The sequence below is a fragment of the Astyanax mexicanus genome, chromosome 14 (genome assembly GCF_023375975.1).
Source record: "Astyanax mexicanus isolate ESR-SI-001 chromosome 14, AstMex3_surface, whole genome shotgun sequence".
NCBI lineage: Eukaryota > Metazoa > Chordata > Actinopteri > Characiformes > Acestrorhamphidae > Astyanax > Astyanax mexicanus.
Genome location: NC_064421.1, coordinates 42,088,308 through 42,109,215, shown reverse-complemented (window position 1 = coordinate 42,109,215; position 20,908 = coordinate 42,088,308). Strand labels below are relative to the sequence as shown.

The window sequence follows — 20,908 nt, the reverse complement described above, 5'->3', positions numbered from 1 at the left end:
GCAGTAACATCTGAACTCCTTTTCATATGCTGTCCCCGCCAAAGTATTGGAACTGTAAGGTCAATTACTTTTTTCTTTATTTCTATATATACTTAAAATATTTGGGTTTGACTCTAAAAGATAAACCAGTCAACATTTCAGCTTTTGTTTCCAGGTATTTATGTCTGGATCTGATACTCTGTTCAGAAGATAGCACCTTGTGTCAGAGATTTTTCTTATGAGCAAAAGTATTGGATCATATGAAATTATAAATATTAGGTGTGTTTTAATGCCCAGGTGTGTCCTGATTGATTGATTGATTATTCAAACTTAGATTTGGGTTTTATCTGTGCAGACTGAGCATTTATGTTTAGAGGATTAGCCAACAAAAAAACCTAAGGGCTGACTATGGGTAAAAAACAACCAACTATGAAGCTGAGAGAAGATATCAAATCAATCAGAGCCATTGTAGAAATATTGGCCATAACCAGTACAATCGTTTGGAAGGGGCTAAAGAAGAAAGTAGTCACTGGTGTACTAAGTAACAGGAATTAAACAGGTAGTCCAAGCAAAACAACAGCAGTTGATGACTGAAACATTGTGAGTGCTGTAAAGATGGAACCATAAAACAACTGTTAATGACATCAGCAACAACCTCCAGAGAGCAGGAGTGAAGATATCACAATCTACTGTTCACAGAAGACTTCATGAACAAAAGTACAGATGCTTCCCCAAAATATGAAAAACACTAATTAGCAAGAAGAATTGGAAGGCCAGGCTAACTAAATATAAAGTCTTTTTTACTGTAATCTATTTTTAAATTGATCTGTTCCAACACTTTTGCTCACCAAAAAAATTGTGGATTTAGACAGAAGGTTAATAGGATATCTTCTGAACTGTGTATCAGATCCAGATGTAAATACCTGGAAATAAAAACTGAAATGTGGATCTTTTATCTTCTTTTAGTGTAAAACCCAAATGTTTTAATAAGTGCTATGTGCACAATATGTGCTAATAAGAGTGCTGTTAGCTTTTTATCTTTTGTTTTTAGTCTATTTATTGCACATAGCCACTGTTCTGAACCTATGAAAAGCCTGAAGACCCATTGTTCTCTCCTCATACAAAAATCATGGGAAACTGGAGATCATATTGCACACTCAGATCTCAAATGAGCCAGAGGAACAAAAGCATTATTGCACACACTCACAACAAAATACAGAGCAGAACAAGCAAGCAGTCATTCATATCACATGTTGACTCACATTCGCACTTCAGATTTCTGCTGGACTTGAGACGAGGTTACATCCGAAGTTGCATCTAGAGTAGATTCTTCTTCCTCCCTGTCCAAACTCGTCTGCGAGGAGACCAAGATTTTCTTTGCAAAGAACTTCTCACTTTTGGACAGCTTAACGCTCCTGCGTTTTTCAGATTTGACCTCCTCCACGCTGCTGGGAGGTTCTGCAGATCCTCGGGTGGCAGTCTTAATCCTCACTGAGGCCTGAGTGGAGGAAACGGATGACGCGAGTTCAGAACCTTCTTCCAGCGGAGAGAAGGGGGCACTGCTGCTGTCCGTCCCCAGCACAGGTGAGCTCTCACCTGGGCTATCGGCTACAGGTGTGGCCAGAGTAGGCGAGTCGCTCTCTTCCTCCTCCAGGTGCGTTTCCACCCACACAGCTTTGTGTACCTGCACGGGCGAGGGCGAGGCCAGGGAGGACCCCTCCTCCGCCTCAGGCGAGGAAGCTTTGGTAGGACTGAGCACCTCCCGGGAACCATCGCTCAGCTTCCGTGACCTCCTCCGACCTGAGTTTTTCTTCCCCATGTTGCTATCACCGTCAGCTTGCTCTGAAGAACTTTCAGAGCTCGACTCGTTTCTAGACCTTAAGCCAAGGGTGACCCCAGTTAGAGCGGTGTAATTCCCTTTACCTGCCAAGTAGGTTTTTAGAACTGTCCTTTTGAGTTCTGGTTCAGAAGCTTGAGGTTCAGAAGACTGAGATTCAGAGGGACTCTTCACAGGAACCTCAACACATTTCTTAAAGGTCGTTTGTGTGATCTGGCGCTCGTCTCCGTTGGTCACGCTGGTCTCTTCCAGGTACACCTGCAATTTCCTTGTGGCTTCTGCTACCAGACGCTGGGTTTTCACGTCTTCTCCTTTCTCTGGCCGGGTCACCTCTCTCACGCTCCCCCGGCTGCTGCTTTCGCTGTCAGCGAATGGCAGGTCACCTCCATCTGTGATGAGGGAGGCAACACTGTGGACACTGGGGCTACCTTTAAGTCTGACCTCTGAGACAAACACCTGCTCACCGTCCGAACTACCTGAGGACTGCCTCAGGTCTGTGAACACCTCAGGATTGTCCGGACTGGTCGCTGGTGACCCACTTTCCTCATGATCTTTGGATGTCGGTTTGTTCTTTCGTTTTATTGAGAAGAATGTCGCGACTCGGTTCAGCACACCTCCCTTTTCTTCTGAACTCTGCCGTGAAAAAAAAAAGAGAGAAAAGCAAACACTGTTAGAGATGCACCATTCGTACCAAGCAGGTGTCATACCTGAAAACCATCCAAGCCGTGGAATCGCAAGTATTTTTCCAACGTATGTGCATTCCAATGCCAACTCAACCACAAAATGTCAACACCGGCACAATCATTTTCAAGTCTAACAAAGAGATCTGCAAGTTTCTAATTTCAAGAATTCAAGAAATATCTGTGAGTCATTAAATTGACCCACGTGTCTCTTGCAGGGAGCCCCAAGCTAACGTAAGCAAACTCAGAAGACGGCTCTCCAGCATAAAACAGTTTCCCGTTTCCCGCACACAGCTGGAAACTTGACAACTTGCCATCTGCGCCAGTTAACGACTGATAACTACAGTAAAACATTCCCAAACGTATCTACCTTACAAGTCTACAATCAGTTTTTACATGTAATCCAAGCAGTTCTATCTTTACAATAAACTTCACCAGCATGCACTTAGAAGCTACATCATCACAGATGGCAGTATAATCAAAAACAGAACCTTTCAGGACCAGAAACCAGAAAAAGCGTTACCTCTAAATGCCACGTCTGCGGGCGTACAAACTCCAGCCAGTTTAGAAAAACGAGAAAAAAGGTCCAAAGTGTTCAGAGATATGAGGGAGGAAAGACCTGCACTGTACACCGGCCTACCTGATCTGCTCACTTCAATAATTCACACTCTCTCTCTCTCTCCCTCCCTCTCTCTCTCCTTCTTTCTACTGCTCTACTCCTATCACATTAAGCCTGTTGGATTTTTTTTTTTTTTTACCCCCACCCGTATTCAGACACTGTCCTGTAAGGGGGCAGTACAGGCCCGCCTTCTGCTATGCCGTGATTGGCTGGAACCAGCCCACCTTCTTCTGACTCAAGACTGGCTACTATTGACCCGCCTCCTTCACTAGGATTGGCTGGAAGTATCCCGCTTTATGCCACTACAGTGAAGGAGTGGCAACCCATTCCAGTTTCAAGATTTTTCTGCACTATGATTGGCTACAAGCACCTCTGGTATTGCTGTTATTGGCTGGCTGCTTAAATATATAACCATGCCAACTGCAGCTCAGGAGGTGGGGCTTGCCTGAAAACTGGCGGGGAAAAAGTACTGGGTAGGGTTGCCAAATGAGCTGCTTTCCCGCCAAACTAAACCAGTTTAAAAATGTTCTTGACTTACGCATGAATGTTATGAATGTGTTGAATAGCTGGCAACATAATTAAGATACAATGACGCAGATAACAGATGTTATACAGTCTATGTACATGTAGTGAGTATATAGTAGAGAGTTGAGTATGATTCAATAAAAATAAAAATGAAAATAAAAATATTGTTCACCAATATGTCTTAAGTATTGTAACAGTTTTTTATATTCTTTTACATCACACACATGTATTTTTTGCCTTTCCTTACTCACATTGTATAGCATTATCTTGGTTGCTTGTTGTGATTTTGTTTTTTTTTATGTGCATATAATTTAGATTCAAAATTCAAATTCATTACAGACTACCCAGATAGACAAAGGAATCAGTGTTTATTTCCACGGCTTATCGATTTAAATGACATTAAACTCCAGCAAGTAAAACGAATTGACATATCTGTGCACGTCATTTTTACGATTTTCCTATTGTCCAATGTCATGCAACAAAAACAAATGTTTATTTAATGTTCCTTTTATATCAGGGTATGATTTCACATGGATTAGCCGCAGGTTTTTCAACTAGTTCATAAAAGATCAGCTTAAATCATCTAAAACCAACTACCAAAATGAATACAAGTGTATATTTCTTTTACAAAAATACATTATGTAATAGTTAAATATAGCCAGAGGTGTTGAGTAATGAAGGACAAATACTTTAGTATACCTAATTTAAATAAAATGTTGGTTATCTGTACTTTAATCTTTTAGACGACTTTTAACTTCTACTCCTTACATTTTCACACAATTATCTGCACTTTTCAATCTGAACTTTTTATTAAATTTCAGCTTGTTTTCATTCCAGCTTGTCACAGTTCAATAAAACCCCTATCCAGATAAATCTCTCCATCCAGATAAAGTGAACCAGATTGTGGTTGGATGAGAAGTATAAACATATACCATTCCAAAACCGTATTGGTTTATATGCGATGCATCATACCTGCAATGTCATTATCATTTTAATATAAAATTATAGTCATTATATCTTTTAGAAAAATGTGTTTTGGGGAGGGGAAGTAGTGCACTAAAGGCTTTTGTACTTATTGGATTTTTCCTCTTAAATTACTTCAACTTTTATACTAAAACAAGTATTTTACACATTTAATTGATTAAAGCTTAAGTTAATGTTTTCATATGTTGAACACTAGCATCCATACTTCTACCTGAAGTAATGAATGTCAATACTTTTCCAACCTGAACACATTTTGGGTTAGTTTCAGCTACTGGAAGTGGTAGTGTTTGAGTTCGGGGATTTTTGATGGACATGGCAACCCTTGGACATGGCACTCTCGTTGGAAAAAGTCCCACGAAAGTCTCATCTTCATGTTAAAACAATGAGCGCGTCCTTATAATAATAATAATAATAATAATAATATAATGACCTACACACTAAAATAGCGCGTTACATTAGAGACAGGAGTGTGAAACAATCCCCCACTGACTGTTTTAAACTCACCATTTTTATTTTGAGATTTCCGCGGCTGAAGAAAACCGGTTCAAATCCAGTCAGGAAGCCGGAAAAAACTGCACTACAAACTTCCCAAATAATCCGAATTCAAAATAAACACAGTCTCAGCTCTCCGCTCACATGCTGACTGACCGATTAAACTCAGCCTCCACTCAGCCCCGGTGATTAACACCGAGCCGCTGATAAACTCCTGATAAAGTAAAAGTAAAGCAGGCTAGGCTAACATCTCTCTCTCTGTCTCACTGCTGTGTGTGTGTCTGATGGCAGAAGCCCAAATATGTCGCTCAGGTAGTTTTCATACTGAATACCTGCAGCTATTGCACAACCAGGACAAAGTCAAACACCAGCAGCGGTGAATCACACATTCACAAAGGTTATTTAGCCTATAGACCCGACCCTGAGCCAAACCACACCCTGCTGCCTCTCTCTCTCTCACTCACACTCACACTCACACTCACACACACACACACACACACACACACACACACACACACACACACACACACACACACTCACTCTCTCTCTCTCTCTCTCTCTCTCTCTCACACACACACACACACACACACACACACACTCACTCACACACACACTAAATGAAATTAAAACTAATACACCTTTTACCTAGCTCAGACTAAATATATATATATATTACTGGTCTCTATAGAAAGACAGGATTTCGGCTCTTGCTTATGAATATTCATACATGCAAATATATCGCTTCTGATTGGCTATCAGCACTGCGGCAGAGAACGCTACCTGCCTTCCCTCACAGTCAATTTTTGCAGCTTTAAAACTCAAAGGATAAAATGTTTTCAGAGATACAGCCTTATTTATAAAGATATAGCACTGAGTGCTAGGTAATGTTAACCCTCAAACTTCTCTTATCGTCAGACTCTCAGAGTGACTCGGCTGAGAGGCGAGCACCCCTGTGGCTGAAAGAAATGTTATTAATGAGCGGCTCTTTTATCACCCGAACTTACGTGTGGCGAAGTGGATCTCAAAACCCTCACACCAAACGCCACAAACCAATACTGACACAAAACTGACTGATACTGTATGTTCTACTGCTGAAAATTAGGTAGCTTTGTGGATTTTACTCAAAATTCTCCATTCAGTTGCATTTTCAATTATTTTGTGTAAGTGGAATGGGCATATTAATTAATTTAAACATGGAGCTTTAGCATTCATATCATTGGGCTGTGTGCAGCTGGAATAACAAGGCGGAGTATGATGTGTAATTGAGATAGCTAATGCTAGCTAGGTTAGCTAAAGTGATCTGGACTATGCTGACCATGCTATGTACCATGCTAATGTGAACTGTGTGTTTGTGTGTGTGTGTGTGAGATAGAAAGGCATTTAGTAAGAATTATTCAATAATCAATAAATGGTCTTTGGTCAATGATTACATTATTAATTTATCGTATAATATTTGGCCATGACCTCAATCATTTTTGCTGACCATAATAATGCCCATTATGTTTTGCTTAGCAAAGAGAGCTCATTAACGGGAATAAGCTGACATGTTTAAAAATGTTTTATACGTTTTTTCTATGTTTTGTTATTTATTTATATAAAACTGGTATTAAAATTACAATAGCAAATATTGCAATTATTTGGAACAATATGTCATCCAATACAAAAATAAACATTATGACAGACCTATTGTATTAGACTGAATTACGCAAGCTTTCTCTTATGCATATTTCATAAGACTGATTTCACTGACCCAAAGAGAAGGGCTCAGATTTTTTTTACAGCAACATTAACTTTTCATAATATCACAATAGATCCTACGGCAGACCAGGCTGACAGGGCACTATTGTTTCATACATCCTGTTCAAATACGGCTTGGCTTTTCTCCACCCTGCTTCATAAATCACCAGATGGAACAGACATCATCTACCTAACAGCTCACCTGCAGGTGGATCTCCTCTCCTTAGAGACGAAAAATTAAGAAACTGAAACCTGCAGATACAGGCTCTTGTTTTAAATGTCACAATTCTATATATTTTTGAAATAACAAAATAACATTACATGGGCTACACACATAGCCCCCCCTCTAACAGTGCCTCATTCCGCCTTATTTCTGCAAACTTTATTAATTAACAATCTCTATGCAGAGGTGTATAGTGGGAGGTTTCTTTCAGCACTGGTTAAAATACGACTCGGAGTTCTTCTAAGGTTCCATCCCAGCATTTATTTGTTTAAGAATACAGTCCCTCCCTTCAAAAAAAAATAAAATTGCCAATCAGCTTCCTACTTACATAATGCAAATGGGGAAGCCCGCAGGTTTAATTGTTTTTACTAATTACCGCACACCTGATCCAACTAATAAACCAACTGCCTTTGCCGGGATGAGCAGGAAAACACTAAAAGAAGTAGAACAATGTCACACCAGAACCCACGCCACAGGATCCTATAGTGCACACTTAAATATAATCAAGAGGAAGACGGATGATCATTAGCCATCAAACCAAACTGAACTGCTTAAATGTTTGCACCAGGAGTAAAGGCATAAAGTTATCCAAAAGAAGTGTGTAAGACTGGTGGAGGAGAACATGCCAAGATGCATGAAAAGTGCACTCAAACATATAAATAGCAAAATCAGATTCAGAAACTGAAGTGGTCTCTTATTTTTTTTTCCCAGAGCTGTAAATTATAGGTATAGGTATATGTTTGAGTAAAATAAATATATATATATATATATATATATATATATATATTCTATAAACTATTGACAACATTTCTCCCAAATTCCTAATAAAAATATTGTCATTAAGAGCATTTATTTGCAGAAAATGAGAAATGGCTGAAATAACTAAAAAGACGCAGAGCTTTTAGACCTCAAATAATGCAAAGAAAACAAATTTATATTCTTAAAGTTTTAGGATTTCAGAAATCAATATTTGGTGGAATTACCCTTGTTTTTAGCTTAGTTGGACATTTGTCTGGAGTTTCTGCACGAATCATCTTCATACTAGACTACATACGTTTGCTATGTTCTTGCTTGGAGTGTGCAGACAATTTCAACAGGCTTCTTTCTTGCACGGCAGCCTCTCAGTCCATGGCGATGTAAAACACGCTTGACTGTGGAGACTGACACCTGTGTTCCATCAGCTTCCAAATCCTTGCAGACCTGCTTCTTGGTGATTCTTGGTTGACTCTTGACCATCCTGACCAATCTCCTCTCGGCAGCATGTGATAGCTTGCGTTTTCTTCCTGATCGTGGCAGTGACACAACTGTTCCATGCACTTTATACTTGCGTATAATTGTCTGCACAGTTGCTCTTGGGACCTGTAGCTGCTTTGAAATGGCTCCAAGTGACTTCCCTGACTTGTTCAAGTCAATAATTCGCTTTTTCAGATCCACACTGAGTTCCTTTGACTTTCCCATTGTAGCTTTTGTAGCTGAGTCTAATCACTGGGTCAAATGAGCCCTATTTAAATGGGCTCATGAGAAGTCAACAGCTGTAGTCAATCAGAATCACTTACAAGAAGTGAAGAGGCCATGACATGAAGCTAATTTGATTGACACAACTCGCTACATAACCAAAATTGACAAATTTTGTTGCTGTATGTATATTTTTGACCCAGCAGATTTGGTGACATTTTCAGCAGACCCATAATAAATTTATGAAAGAACCAAATTTTATGACTGTTTTTTGTGACAAACATGTATGTGTTCCGATCACTCTATCACAGAAAAATAAGAGTTGTAGAACTTATTGAAAACTCAAGACAGCCATAACATTATGTTTTTTTACAAGTGTATGTAAACTTTTGACCACAACTGTAAACCAACAGGATGTCGAAATCCAACCACAATCAGATTCACTCTGGATCTGGATGGAAAGATTTATCTGGTAGTTGTTTTTTTATTTTTATAAAAATAATAATTCTTACAGTAAAGTACAGATAACCAACATTTCTACTTAAGGCAGTGACGTATTTGTACTTCATTACTTGCCACCTTGCTTGTGCAGGAGTCAAGAGTCAAATCCAGAATTTCTCAGATGACCTCTCTCACCTTTTCGCATTCTAAGACTGAATGAAAGGAGAACATGCCTTTTACACTCACCTTCCTCTTCCTTCTAGACACTGTAGCTGCTGAACCTCTTCACTGACTCAGACCGGCTCAAAGTAAAGAGTTAACAGCGTATATCCACACAGCGCCGGTTAGTTGTGCTCAGAGGCTCAGTTGTTCCGTCTTCTGCCCTGTGGCTTACAGTTGGTCTGTACTACAAGTGTACATAAGATAGATAAGGACCGAGAGGCACGAGAGCTGAGCACTACACTCGCGTAGGTAAACAAGGGAGGACTTATGTTCATACAGAATCAAACCTTTTACTGACTCATTAGATATTACCTGTCATCTTAACACACCTTAGCAGGAGGACTCATACTCAGCATTTTTGGACAGGCCTGAGGATCAAATGCACGTGGTTAAGAGTTCTAGGCATGTCTTTCATAAGGTTAAAAAAGGCAGGGCAGTTTTCTCAAGGCCACGTAATGTCTAAATACGCCTTTTAGGTAGGCCTGTCACACAATAATTACTATATTTTCATATATATGGAGTTTGAACACACCTTAAATTCAGTGTTTTTTCATTATTAAAAATTTTAAGTAGATTAATACTAAAGTCACAGAGAAAAACACATTATTTAGAAATTATTTAGTAAACAAAAAAAAGTTAAACAAAACAGAATATATTATTTTATATATAAGATTATTCAAAGTAGCACATCTTGCTTAGATGACAGATTTGCACACCTTGGCTGGATTTTCTCAGTCAGCTTTACAAGGTAGGAATAACAGCTGTGCCTCAGCAAGAGTTAATACTTGAATTTCTTGCCTCTTAATGTGTTTGAGAGCATCAGTTGTAAAGTTGTGAAGAGGTAGAGTTACAGGTATACAGTAAATAGCTCTATTTGAGTAATGTTCTAATCCAGATTATGACAAAAACTACTCAACTAAGTAAAAAAAATAAAAACAATACTTAAAGGAATGAAGGTCAGTCAATCTGAAACTTTGAAAGTATTTTCAAGTGCAGTCGCACAGACCATCAAAATTTTTATGATGAAACTGGCTCTCATCAGGATCGTCCAGGAAAGAAACTGCAAGCTTACAGCACACCTAAATGCTTCACAGAGAATTTTGGTTTGTTAAACACTTTAAATGTTCCTTCATAGTCTGGATGACTTCAGTGTTAATTTTACAATCTAGGAAAAAAGAACAAAATAAAACATTGAATGGAAAATGTGTCCAAACTTTTGACTGGTACTATATCGTCATTTTTACTTTCCCCAATGAGGTGAACGAGCCACTATGTTGACTTTGTGTAAAAACAGTATTTTTTATTTTATTTCTGTTTTAGACATTTTTTAAACAATTCCACTGTCTGAATTTTCTTAATTATTAAAAGTTATGAGACACATAAAAATGTGTTTGTGTATTGTGAGTTTTTTTAGCTTCTTATCTGCTGAAAAGATTTAAAATGACAGTAACACACCTGTTACCTGTGTATATCAGTTGTTAGGAAAGCCTTATGAAGGTACCTTATAGCCTACTGTAAAACCTTGCCCTACAGTAAAGTGTAACTGGTTAAATATTAGAAGCTTAGAAGACTATCTCAGCTCAGTCATTTCTGACATCCATATATGAGCCAACATGCAACCATACAGGCCCAACATGGGCGTGTTATCTGGGAATTCCAATTCCAATCAGCCAATCAGTGACGTCTCAAGACAGTAATTAACTGGGGGAAATTAGGCTTGGATCTAAAGTCTGTAAAAACATGGTGCTCCATAAAGCAAGGTTAAAGACCACTGGTTCAAAACAAAAAACACCTGTGAACAGCCTATCACAGTGAAGTAGTGATGGGAGAGTGGGCATGTCTTATGTTATGCCTATGGACCAATGGTCAGGTTTTGCTTTCATAAACTGCATACAGTTAGTTTAAAAGTTATTTTATTTTTAGGTATGAAGCATGTACTATAAATAAAAGTGTGAAACCTGAGTATAGTACTAAAAGTGAGAAAACTGAATATACTCCTAAATGTATGTGGAAATTAAGTATACTACTAAAAGTGTAAAAGTTAAGTATATCCATAAAAATGTGAAAATTAAGTATACTCTTAAAAGTATGTGGAAGTTGAGCATATTTATAAAAGTGTAAAATCGCTGCCACTATGAGCAGGAGGTCGCAGGTTCAAACCCCCAGCTCATGCAGCTTTGCCATCAAGCTGCCGGCGCTCAGAGGGAGCAAAAATGGCCTTGCTCCCTCCGGGTGGGTAGATGGCGCTCTCTCCCCACATCACTAAAGGGTAATGTCTGCAGCACAGGGCGTCTGTGAGCTGATGTATCGGATTTGTTAGTCTTCACCCTCCTGGTGTGTTGGGGCATTACTAGTGATAGGGGGAGTCCTAGTGAGTCGGTTGGGTAGTTGGCTGTGCTAAATTGGGGAGAAAATGGGAAAAAATTGAAATAAAATTATATTAAAAAAGTGTGAAATCTGTATATACTTATAAAAGTGTAAATGTAAGGATCACCCACATGTATGCTCCTAAAAGTCTAAAAGTTGAGCATACTCCTTAAAGTATGTGAAAGTTGAGTAAACCTCTAAAAGTGTAAAAAACTGAGTATGCTACTAAAAGTATAACTGTAAGGTCACCTACAAGTATACTCCTAAAAGGGTGAAAGTGGGGCATACTCCTAAAAGTGTGTGAAAGTTTAGTATTTTCCTAAAAGGGTGAAAGTTGTGCATACTGCCTATAGACCAGGGGTGTCCAAACTACGGCCCGCGAGGTATTTTAGAAATAGAATGAAAGTTGGCCCGCTGTTAAGCAGGTTTTTATAATGTGAGATTCAAAGTTTGAACGCTAGGTGTCAGAAACGGGCCAAAAAGTCTAAAAGCGGAGAGAGTGCGCATTTCTAGCGCAGAAAACGGGCCAAAGAGTCTAAAAGTTGCCGAAATTAAGGAGTTTTATATTAAAAGACATCATGAAATTAAACATCAATTTGAAAAATCTTAGTTTACACAACACTGTCAAAGATAAAGATAGTAAGTCAAGTAAAATGGTGTGTAAATGAAATAATCAGGAAAAAAGTATTATTTAAAGTGATATATTTCATTATTTGTTTTATTACAGAGTGTGGCCCGTGACTTCAAATATATTTCTCCTTCTGGCCCCCAACAAAAAAGTTTGGACACCCCTGCTATAGACTATAGCACCTTATAGTATACCAGTTTATACTACACAACTGGGACACAGCCATAGTGTTACACACTGGATCAAGCACTTCAATATGTTTGTTTCCAAACCTCTCAGTTCAGTGATCAACAGGGGAATGCATGGATTACAGCAGGCTGCCCACAGGTAGCAGGGTGAGCACTGGGCCGGCAGCACTGCTACAATTCTGTCATTGTGTTCGAGATCAGGTACACAATAGTCAGCAGGTCAGCCTGAAGTAGGTCAGGCTTAAAGTCTAAGCTGAGATCCAGTTTCCTGTGTCTTTCACCATCACAGGACATTCAACACCACTCATTTACTGTCAGCGACACCAGTCATCAGACAACAGTGCATTTACTGCAGCACTAGCGCAGCCAAACAGGTTAAGAAACAGTCTGTGGTGCCCTCATCTGACAATTCAAGGAAAGTGAACCCTTTATACTTTATGAAAATACACATTAAATATTTTTTCAGTATTTCCATAAAATGGATTTTTAGGCAATTATGCTTTAAATTAAACATTGTGTTGATAAAAATGTTGTATGTCTTGTCATTAAGTGTAGTGTAGTGTATTTTTTGTTCCAGTAGCATTACGGTGTACAAAATATATGCATCAATATATAAAGTGGTACATTTACAATATACCTTAAGAGTATTACAAATTATATTTAAAAACACATACTTAAATCTACTTATGTTTAAAGGAGTTATACCAAAAAAGCACTTAAAAGCAACGTAATGCTTTTTTGTTGTATTTAAATATATTTAAATTGAAATATACTCAAGTTGCCATAAGTTGTTTCAAAATAGTATAATACACATGCATATTAAATATTAAATATTTAATATGCATGTGTATTTAGGTACGTATTAATTTTAATGTTAAAAGTATGTAGTTTTTTGGGTTAAGTATACTTTAAAAAATATACTTTAATGCACTTTTCTTTTACAAGGTTATTCAAGGTGTGGGTTTAAAATAAGGTAAATGGAAAATCTAAACACAGAGCACAGTTACAAACAGCACAAACAGATCTTATTATCATTTTAAAAATATGCTTTTTTAAACTGCACAATGAAACTTTATCATTACATGAAACATGCTGTGTTTCAATTTGTTTCAATCTGCATATGCCAGAATATTACTTCTCTTATGTTTATAAATAATATTGATTATCAGACATGATTACTACATTGTAGATTAAAAGTAAAGACTTTTGAAGGAACACATATGCAGTTAAGTACAAGATTAAAAAAGGGTTTTTCAGCTGACAACACATGACATACAAACCTAACCCAGTGTTCATGTGTTAATGTGCATGTGTTCCTTCATAGTATTGATGTTCATCAGTATTAACCTACAATGTAGAAAAAAAAGAATTATAAAGAATATAAAGTGTCCAATTTTGTTTGGTTATGTAATTTATTAATACTTTTATTATGTTTCATTTATTCACTTTTAAAATTGTTAGTTTCATCTTAATTTTAGTCTTCTGACCGATCTTAATTCTTGTTTGAGATTATTATTTCTCTGTTTTCTTTGTCTAAGGTGATCAAACATTATTTTTACTTTTATTTAACATGCAGTCCCTGTCTGTTGTAAATACTCTACTATACTGAAAATAAAGATCATACTTAATGTACCACTGAGTAAAAATAAAGGATAAGTCTAAAATTAGGGGAAAATTAGCTATTAAAAAACAATATATATATATATATAAAAAAAGACTCAATTTTCTCTCTATTAGCCCACCCTCTTCATATCAGACACCCAGGCAGCATGACCCAAGATTTAAACTTACAATCCATCGGCCAAAGTATTATATATATATATATATATATATATATATATATATATATATATATATATATATATATATATATATATATATATATATAAATTATATATATATACAGTGAGTCCAAGAAGTATTTGATCCCTTGCTGATTTTCTTCGTTGGCCCACTAATAAAGACATGATCATTCTATACTTTTAATGGTAGATGTATTCTTACATGGAGAGACAGAATATTAAAAACAAAATCCAGAAAATAAATCTAAGGAATATATATTAATTGATTTGTATTTCATGGAGTGAAATAAGTATTTGATCCCTTAGTATTCATTAGCAGTTCTGGCTTTTACAGACCAGTTAGACACTCCCAATCAACTTGTTACCTGACCTGAAGCCACCTCACTAATCACTTGTGTGAAAAACACCTGTCCACAGAATCAGACAGATCACACAGATTTCAAGTCTCCAACATGGGTAAAACCAAAGAGCTGTCACAGGACCTCAGAGTCAGAATTGTTGACCTTCACAAAGCTGGAATGGGCTACAAAAAGATTAGTAAGGTTTTGGATGTGAAAGTAACAACTATTGGTGCAATTATCAGAAAGTTTAAAGAGTATAACATGACAATCAACAGACCTCGGCCCGGTGCTCCAAAGAAGATTTCGCCTCGTGGGGTGGCAATGATGCTGAGAACGGTCAGAAATCGTCCTGCAACCACTCGGCAGGAGTTAGCAAATGACCTGAAGGCAGCTGGGACCACAGTTTGCAAGGAAACAATTGGCAACACTTTGCGCAACAATGGATTCACATCCTGCAGTGCCCGAAAGGTACCCCTGCTGAAGAGAGCACATGTGGAGGCGCGCCTCAAGTATGCCAATGATCATTTGAAAGATGAACCAAGTTATTGGGAGAAGGTTTTGTGGTCAGACGAGACCAAAATTGAACTTTTTGGCCTCAACTCCACCCGCCATGTGTGGAGGAAGAAAAATGCTGCCTATGACCCCAAGAACACTGTGCCCACCGTCAAGCATGGAGGTGGAAGCATAATGTTTTGGGGGTGTTTCTCTGCCAAGGGTACAGGGCTACTTCACCGCATCACTGGGAAGATGGATGGAGCCATGTACCGCACAATCCTGAGGGACAACCTCCTCCCCTCTGCCAGGGATCTGAAAATGGGCCGTGGTTGGGTCTTCCAACATGATAACGACCCTAAACATACAGCAAAGGCAACAAAGGATTGGCTCAAGAAAAATCACATTAAGGTCATGGAGTGGCCCAGCCAGTTGCCAGACCTCAATCCGATCGAAAATCTATGGAGGGAGCTGAAGGTCAGAGTTGCCAAGCGACAGCCCACCAACCTTCATGATTTAGAGAGGATCTGCAAAGAAGAGTGGGCCAAAATTCCCCCTGGTGTGTGTGCTAAACTTGTGGTTAACTACAACAAACGTCTCACCGCTGTGCTTGCAAACAAAGGCTTTGCCACTAAGTATTGAGTGTGTTTGGCAAGAGGGATCAAATACTTATTTTCCTCATTGAAATACAAATTAATTAAAATATATTCTTTAAAATTATATTCTGGATTTTTGTCTTGATATTCTGTCTCTCCATGTTAGAATATATCTACCATTAAAAGTGCAGAAGGATAGTGTCTTTATTAGTGGGCAAACAAAGAAAATCAGCAAGGGATCAAATACTTCTTGGACTCACTGTATATATATATTTTTTTTTCTTACTGGACTGTGTTTATATTTACGTACTGTTATATATATATATCTGCAGTTTCTAAGGCTTACTGACTGACTCAGACCTGTCCCTTACCTCAGTTTACGATACAGCTGAAATTAGAATCTTCTTGTAACCAAAGCAAATCTTAAACCCTAACCCTGCATGGTGAGGCACGAGCAGCTGACGTGCAGAAGTTAAATCAGTGGTAGGAAATGTTATACACTGGTGAGTCATCTTCTTCCCTTTTCTCTACTTTCTCTACATCTGGATGACATTTTCTTCTGAGCCTCCAGCCCACACTCCCTGATCCAGTTAGCATAATAGCAGGTCTGTTCTTCCCCGAGTATGACCTGATTTCTCCCAGCAGATCGTGTGGATCTGCCCTCTAGGAACAATTCACAGCACTTATAACATTAATGAACACTGTTAAATTGTTAAGTAATGTTTTAACTAATTATTAACTTTCTGAAGCAGGATATTTATAACTGCTGAGAAAAAAATCAGGCCATATAACTGAATAATATTGCCCTGTAGCAAATTAAAACCAACTTAAAAATCCTTGTTATAAAATAAAAAAATGACTTTAGAATCTGATATACTCCCCTCTGAACAGCAAAAGAGCTAGCGCTGTGGTTGGCGGCTAATGCTAATACTGCTCCAGCAGTGCTAGCCGGGGTTAGCAGCAGGGTACAGGCTGATAATACTCACCTTTGAATGGCGAATGAGGCTAATGCTTAGCACGGTTAGTGGCTTATGCTAACACTGCTGGAGAACTAAACTGAAACTCCTATATAATGCTTCACTGACTGGTATCATTTATACATAAGATGCACCAGATTATAAAGGGCTTCAAAGGTACACATTTAAGCTACTAATGGAAAAATATGGTTTAGGGTTTAGTAGCTCTTTAAGCAATACTAAAATTTAATGTGGAAGAATGTTGTAAATAATAATAAACTAAAACACAGGATGGTTGCACAGCTAAAATGGCTTTCACCGTTTTTTATACTATGACAGTTTGTTTCTATTTTTCTCAATATATCACCTTGCTTGTGGTATATATTGTATCATAACCCCTATATTGTGATATGAATAATATCCTCAGGCCAATACACAGCCCAATCAGCTACTGTCTGCCGAATTTCTGGAGAGTTCCATCTGTTCCAGCTTGTTTGCAGGCCTGCTGTTTACCTTCATACATTTTTAATCAGAACAAATGTCTGTGGCATTTCTGTTGAACAGGCTTCCTAGTTTCCTGTCAAACATGTCAGTTGTGTGATCTGTCATCATGTGACGGGAGATCTATAACCGCTGTGTACAGGTGTGAAGAATGCATGATCAGACAATCCCAGCACGTTATAAATGATGAGAAAATGATTAGGCTTTTAATCTGGAATGATTTGGATTTCTGCCTAAACAGCTTTTAACAGATCTGAACCTGATCTTCATTAAAGCCACAGTAATGCATAATAATGAATGTATCAGAATCTAATAAACTGCTTCTCTGAATAGCTGGGTAAGAATAGTAAAATTAGGTTTCTAAACTGAAGCATACAAAACAGGGAAAGATACACTTCTTTTTCTGAAATTAGGAGATTAAAAACAGTTTAAATCTACCAACCTACCAAACAAATCTACACACATGTGCAAAATTGTTGTAACCCCCAGGTAATGAAATAAAACCCACAATGGTCTCAGAAATAACTTGAATCTGACAAAATAATAATGAATAAAAATGCTATAAAAATGAACAAATGAAAATCAGCCACTGATTTTGAACCACATTTCAACATAATTAAAAAAATAAACTCATGAAACAGGTCTGGACAGAAATGATGGTACACTTAACTTAATATTTTGTTGCACAATCTTTTGAGGCAATCACTGCAATCAAACGATTCCTGTAACGGTCAATGAGACTTCTGCACCTCTCAGCAAGTTTTTTTTGGTCCACTCCTCATGAGCAAACTGTTCAGTTGTCTCAGGTTTGAAGGATGTCTTTTCCAGACGATATGTTTCAGCTTTTTGCAAAGATACTCAATAGGATTAAGGTCAAGGCTCATAGAAGACCACTTCAGAATAGTCCAATGTTTTCCTCTTAGCCTTTCTTGGTATTTTTAGCAGTTTGTTTTGGGTCATTATCCTGTTGCAAGACCCATGACATGCGACTGAGACCAAGCTTTCTGACACCGGCCAGAACATTTCTCTCTGGAATCTCTTGATAGTCTTGAGATTTCATTGTGCCCAAAACAGATTCAAGACACCTTTTGCCAGATGCAGCAAAGCAGCCCCAGAACATAACAGAACCTCCTCCACGTTTCACAGTAGGGACATCCTCCCAGAGGATTTGTGGCTTGTGATCATGTAGTTTGGCAAATTCCATTCTGGCTTTTTTATGGGGTTTTTTTCCAACAATGGTGTCCTCCTTGGTCGTCTCCGATTAAGTTCACTTTGGCTCAAACAACAACGGATGGTGCGATCTGACACTGATGTTCCTTAAGCTTGATCACCTTTAATCTCTTTTATTACCATTCCTATTATCCGTCTTTTTGATATGTCATCAATTTTCCTTCTGCAGCCATGTCCAGGTTGGGTTTCTTTCATTATGCGAGGGATACCCATCTACAAAGTAATCTACTTACCAACCAATCTACACACCTACCTACCTTCTTACCTACCAACCAACCAAGTGGCACAAAACACACTACCTCAAAACAGCTGCAATTATGCTGAAGCTGGAATGTTATTATAGTGGAACGGACACAAATTTGTTACATGGGTGGCAAAGATGCACTAAACTTACAGTCTAGATGGGATCTACATCCCTGAAACCCAAGGGGATTTATGATTTCCATTCATAATTCTGCACACATTGGTGCTAACTAGCTAGCTAGCCAGTCCCTGATTCAGTCCTCAAAATATTTTATATATTTTAGGATGTTATGTGAAATGCAAGAGCTGCATGTAAGCCAGCAATGTTATTTTTTTAATGACATTGAATAATCAATTTCTGGATACTTTTGATGAAAATTTTCTCATTTTTTAATATTATGTAGCCCTAGATTCAACTTTCAACCATTCAATATCATCATTCAATACCAACAAATTCTAAAAGTCAGTCAAGCAACTGTAAACACAGCTCCACGTTTTATCCGTCCTGCTTTATACACCACCAGAATAAACTCACATCTCACGAGCAGGTCACCTGCAAATGTACTCATAACTTCAGCTACAAAGGAAAATAGTACTCATCTAAAACCTGCAGGTACAAAAAAAAAAACATGCTTTATAAAGCATCTTACCTTGGTCCTGGTTCACGTACACTTGTGATAAGATAGATATAAAACCAAGACCGTCTTAACCAGTGTGCCTAGATACAGCTGGGTATTTGTTTCCTCCGTCTGGAAGCTTACAATGAGTCACTACTATCAGTGTGTATGTGGTAGGACTTTGGCTAGGTAAACAGGGGAGGACTCTTAATGATATACATAATCATCCTTATGTTTACTCATCCAGTAATATGTCTGGCTGTAACTGTAACAGTCCTCATCAACTGATCCCCCGTATGAAACTCAAAAAGAGTGGAGAAGCGGCTTTCTGTTTTTATGCGCCAAAAATCTGGAAAACACGATAAATATTCGTCAAACAATATCAAGCAGCATATTTCTATTTTTAAGAAAAAGCTAAAAACATATTTTTTTACCTTAGCTTTTAATTAGACAGTATTCTTATTTTTCTAGCTTTCAATTAGATCCTTCTTCTTATTTATTTATTATAACTGTTTTATTATTTGGTTCTGATTTTACTATTACCCTATTATCTTATTTTTACTTTTTCTAGCTTTTAACTAGATCTTATTTTTATCTGTCTAATTTTGATTGTATTTTTATTCTATCATAACTTTAATTTATTTGTTTTTGAGTATTATATTTTATTAATGTTTATTTTAATTGACTTCTTTTTAATGTTGTGCTTTCTTTTGTCCTACCAGTACATCGCTGGTTCGAATCCAGTTTATGTAGCTTGTCATCAGCTACCAGATGCCTGGGAGAGCACAATTTGCCTTGCTCTCTCTGAGTGGGTAGATGACGCTTTCTCCCACATCACTCCTAGTGAACAAGGCGTCTGTGAGCTGATGCATCGAATCTGAGTCGCTGTGCTTTCCACCGAGTGCGCTGTGATGCTACACTGCAATGCAACTCGTGAGTTAGCAAGAGACAGCATGAGAGCACTAAAAGAAAATTGCAGATAATTTGAATAAAAAAAGAATTTATCCTGCCTATGTTTAATAAGAATGTCAATTTTTGACATTACAGACAAAATTGATACAATATATTGCGCGTCTGAACTGACAATATTTCTCTAAATATAGTGCAAGTGTCCATTTTAAGCCACATTTCTAAAGAAACAAACTTTAGACATCAAATCAGTTTGACTACCTCTTTCGTTAAAAAGGGAACACTTACGCAAACTTAACAAACTATTCCTGAAGAAAGCGTGACAGAGAAGATGCTCATGTGATTTACTGACTGCAGACAGAATGCTATGCTATAACAGCTTTTCCTGGTACCAAGAAGAGCACAGCGCTTACTCTGTAACATGAGCCTGTGTTCAGTCAGCTGCCCAAAGAATGAAGCACTGCCCTGGCCTTGAGCTATTTCAAACCAGTCTGCCCTTTTCCACAGAGAAACACACTCGCCAAACTTCCTCATACAACCAGCAACCAGGGGCATGGAGATAATGATGCCGCAATTATTTGATGTAGCTTAATGTAGCCTTTGAAGTTTGGTTTAACAGGAAATATCACACAGACAATTGATCCATAAAAGGCAACAGCGCCCTTTTGTGGACACTGTCTATATGTCTCTATAACGCACAATTTTCATATTGGACAGAAAATAAATATTATTTGGAAAACATGAAGTGATATAGAGTTAGTTAATATTTTCTGAATTTTGATGAATTTTCTCAATATATCGAAAATATACTTTTGCTAAGCATATGCTGTTAGCGCTATCAGAA

The 20,908-nt window shown here is 37.8% G+C and overlaps 1 protein-coding gene across 2 annotated transcripts in view; it reads right to left on the bottom strand.

The window, feature by feature from the left end:
• The window catches only part of crybg1a (crystallin beta-gamma domain containing 1a), a 110,019-nt gene that overhangs the window by 42,739 nt on the left and 46,372 nt on the right, over positions 1-20,908 (bottom strand). Inside the window, exons 1-2 of one of the 2 annotated variants that reach the window (XM_022672653.2) lie at positions 5,129-5,504; positions 1,242-2,449 (exon numbers count right to left, since the gene is read on the bottom strand). In XM_022672653.2, coding sequence (XP_022528374.2) covers positions 1,242-2,449; positions 5,129-5,131 — 1,211 coding nt within the window. In that variant the 5' untranslated portion in view covers positions 5,132-5,504. Of the gene's footprint in view, positions 1-1,241; positions 2,450-5,128; positions 5,505-20,908 lie in introns of those variants that run through there. The other variant, XM_022672652.2, reaches the window with a different exon arrangement.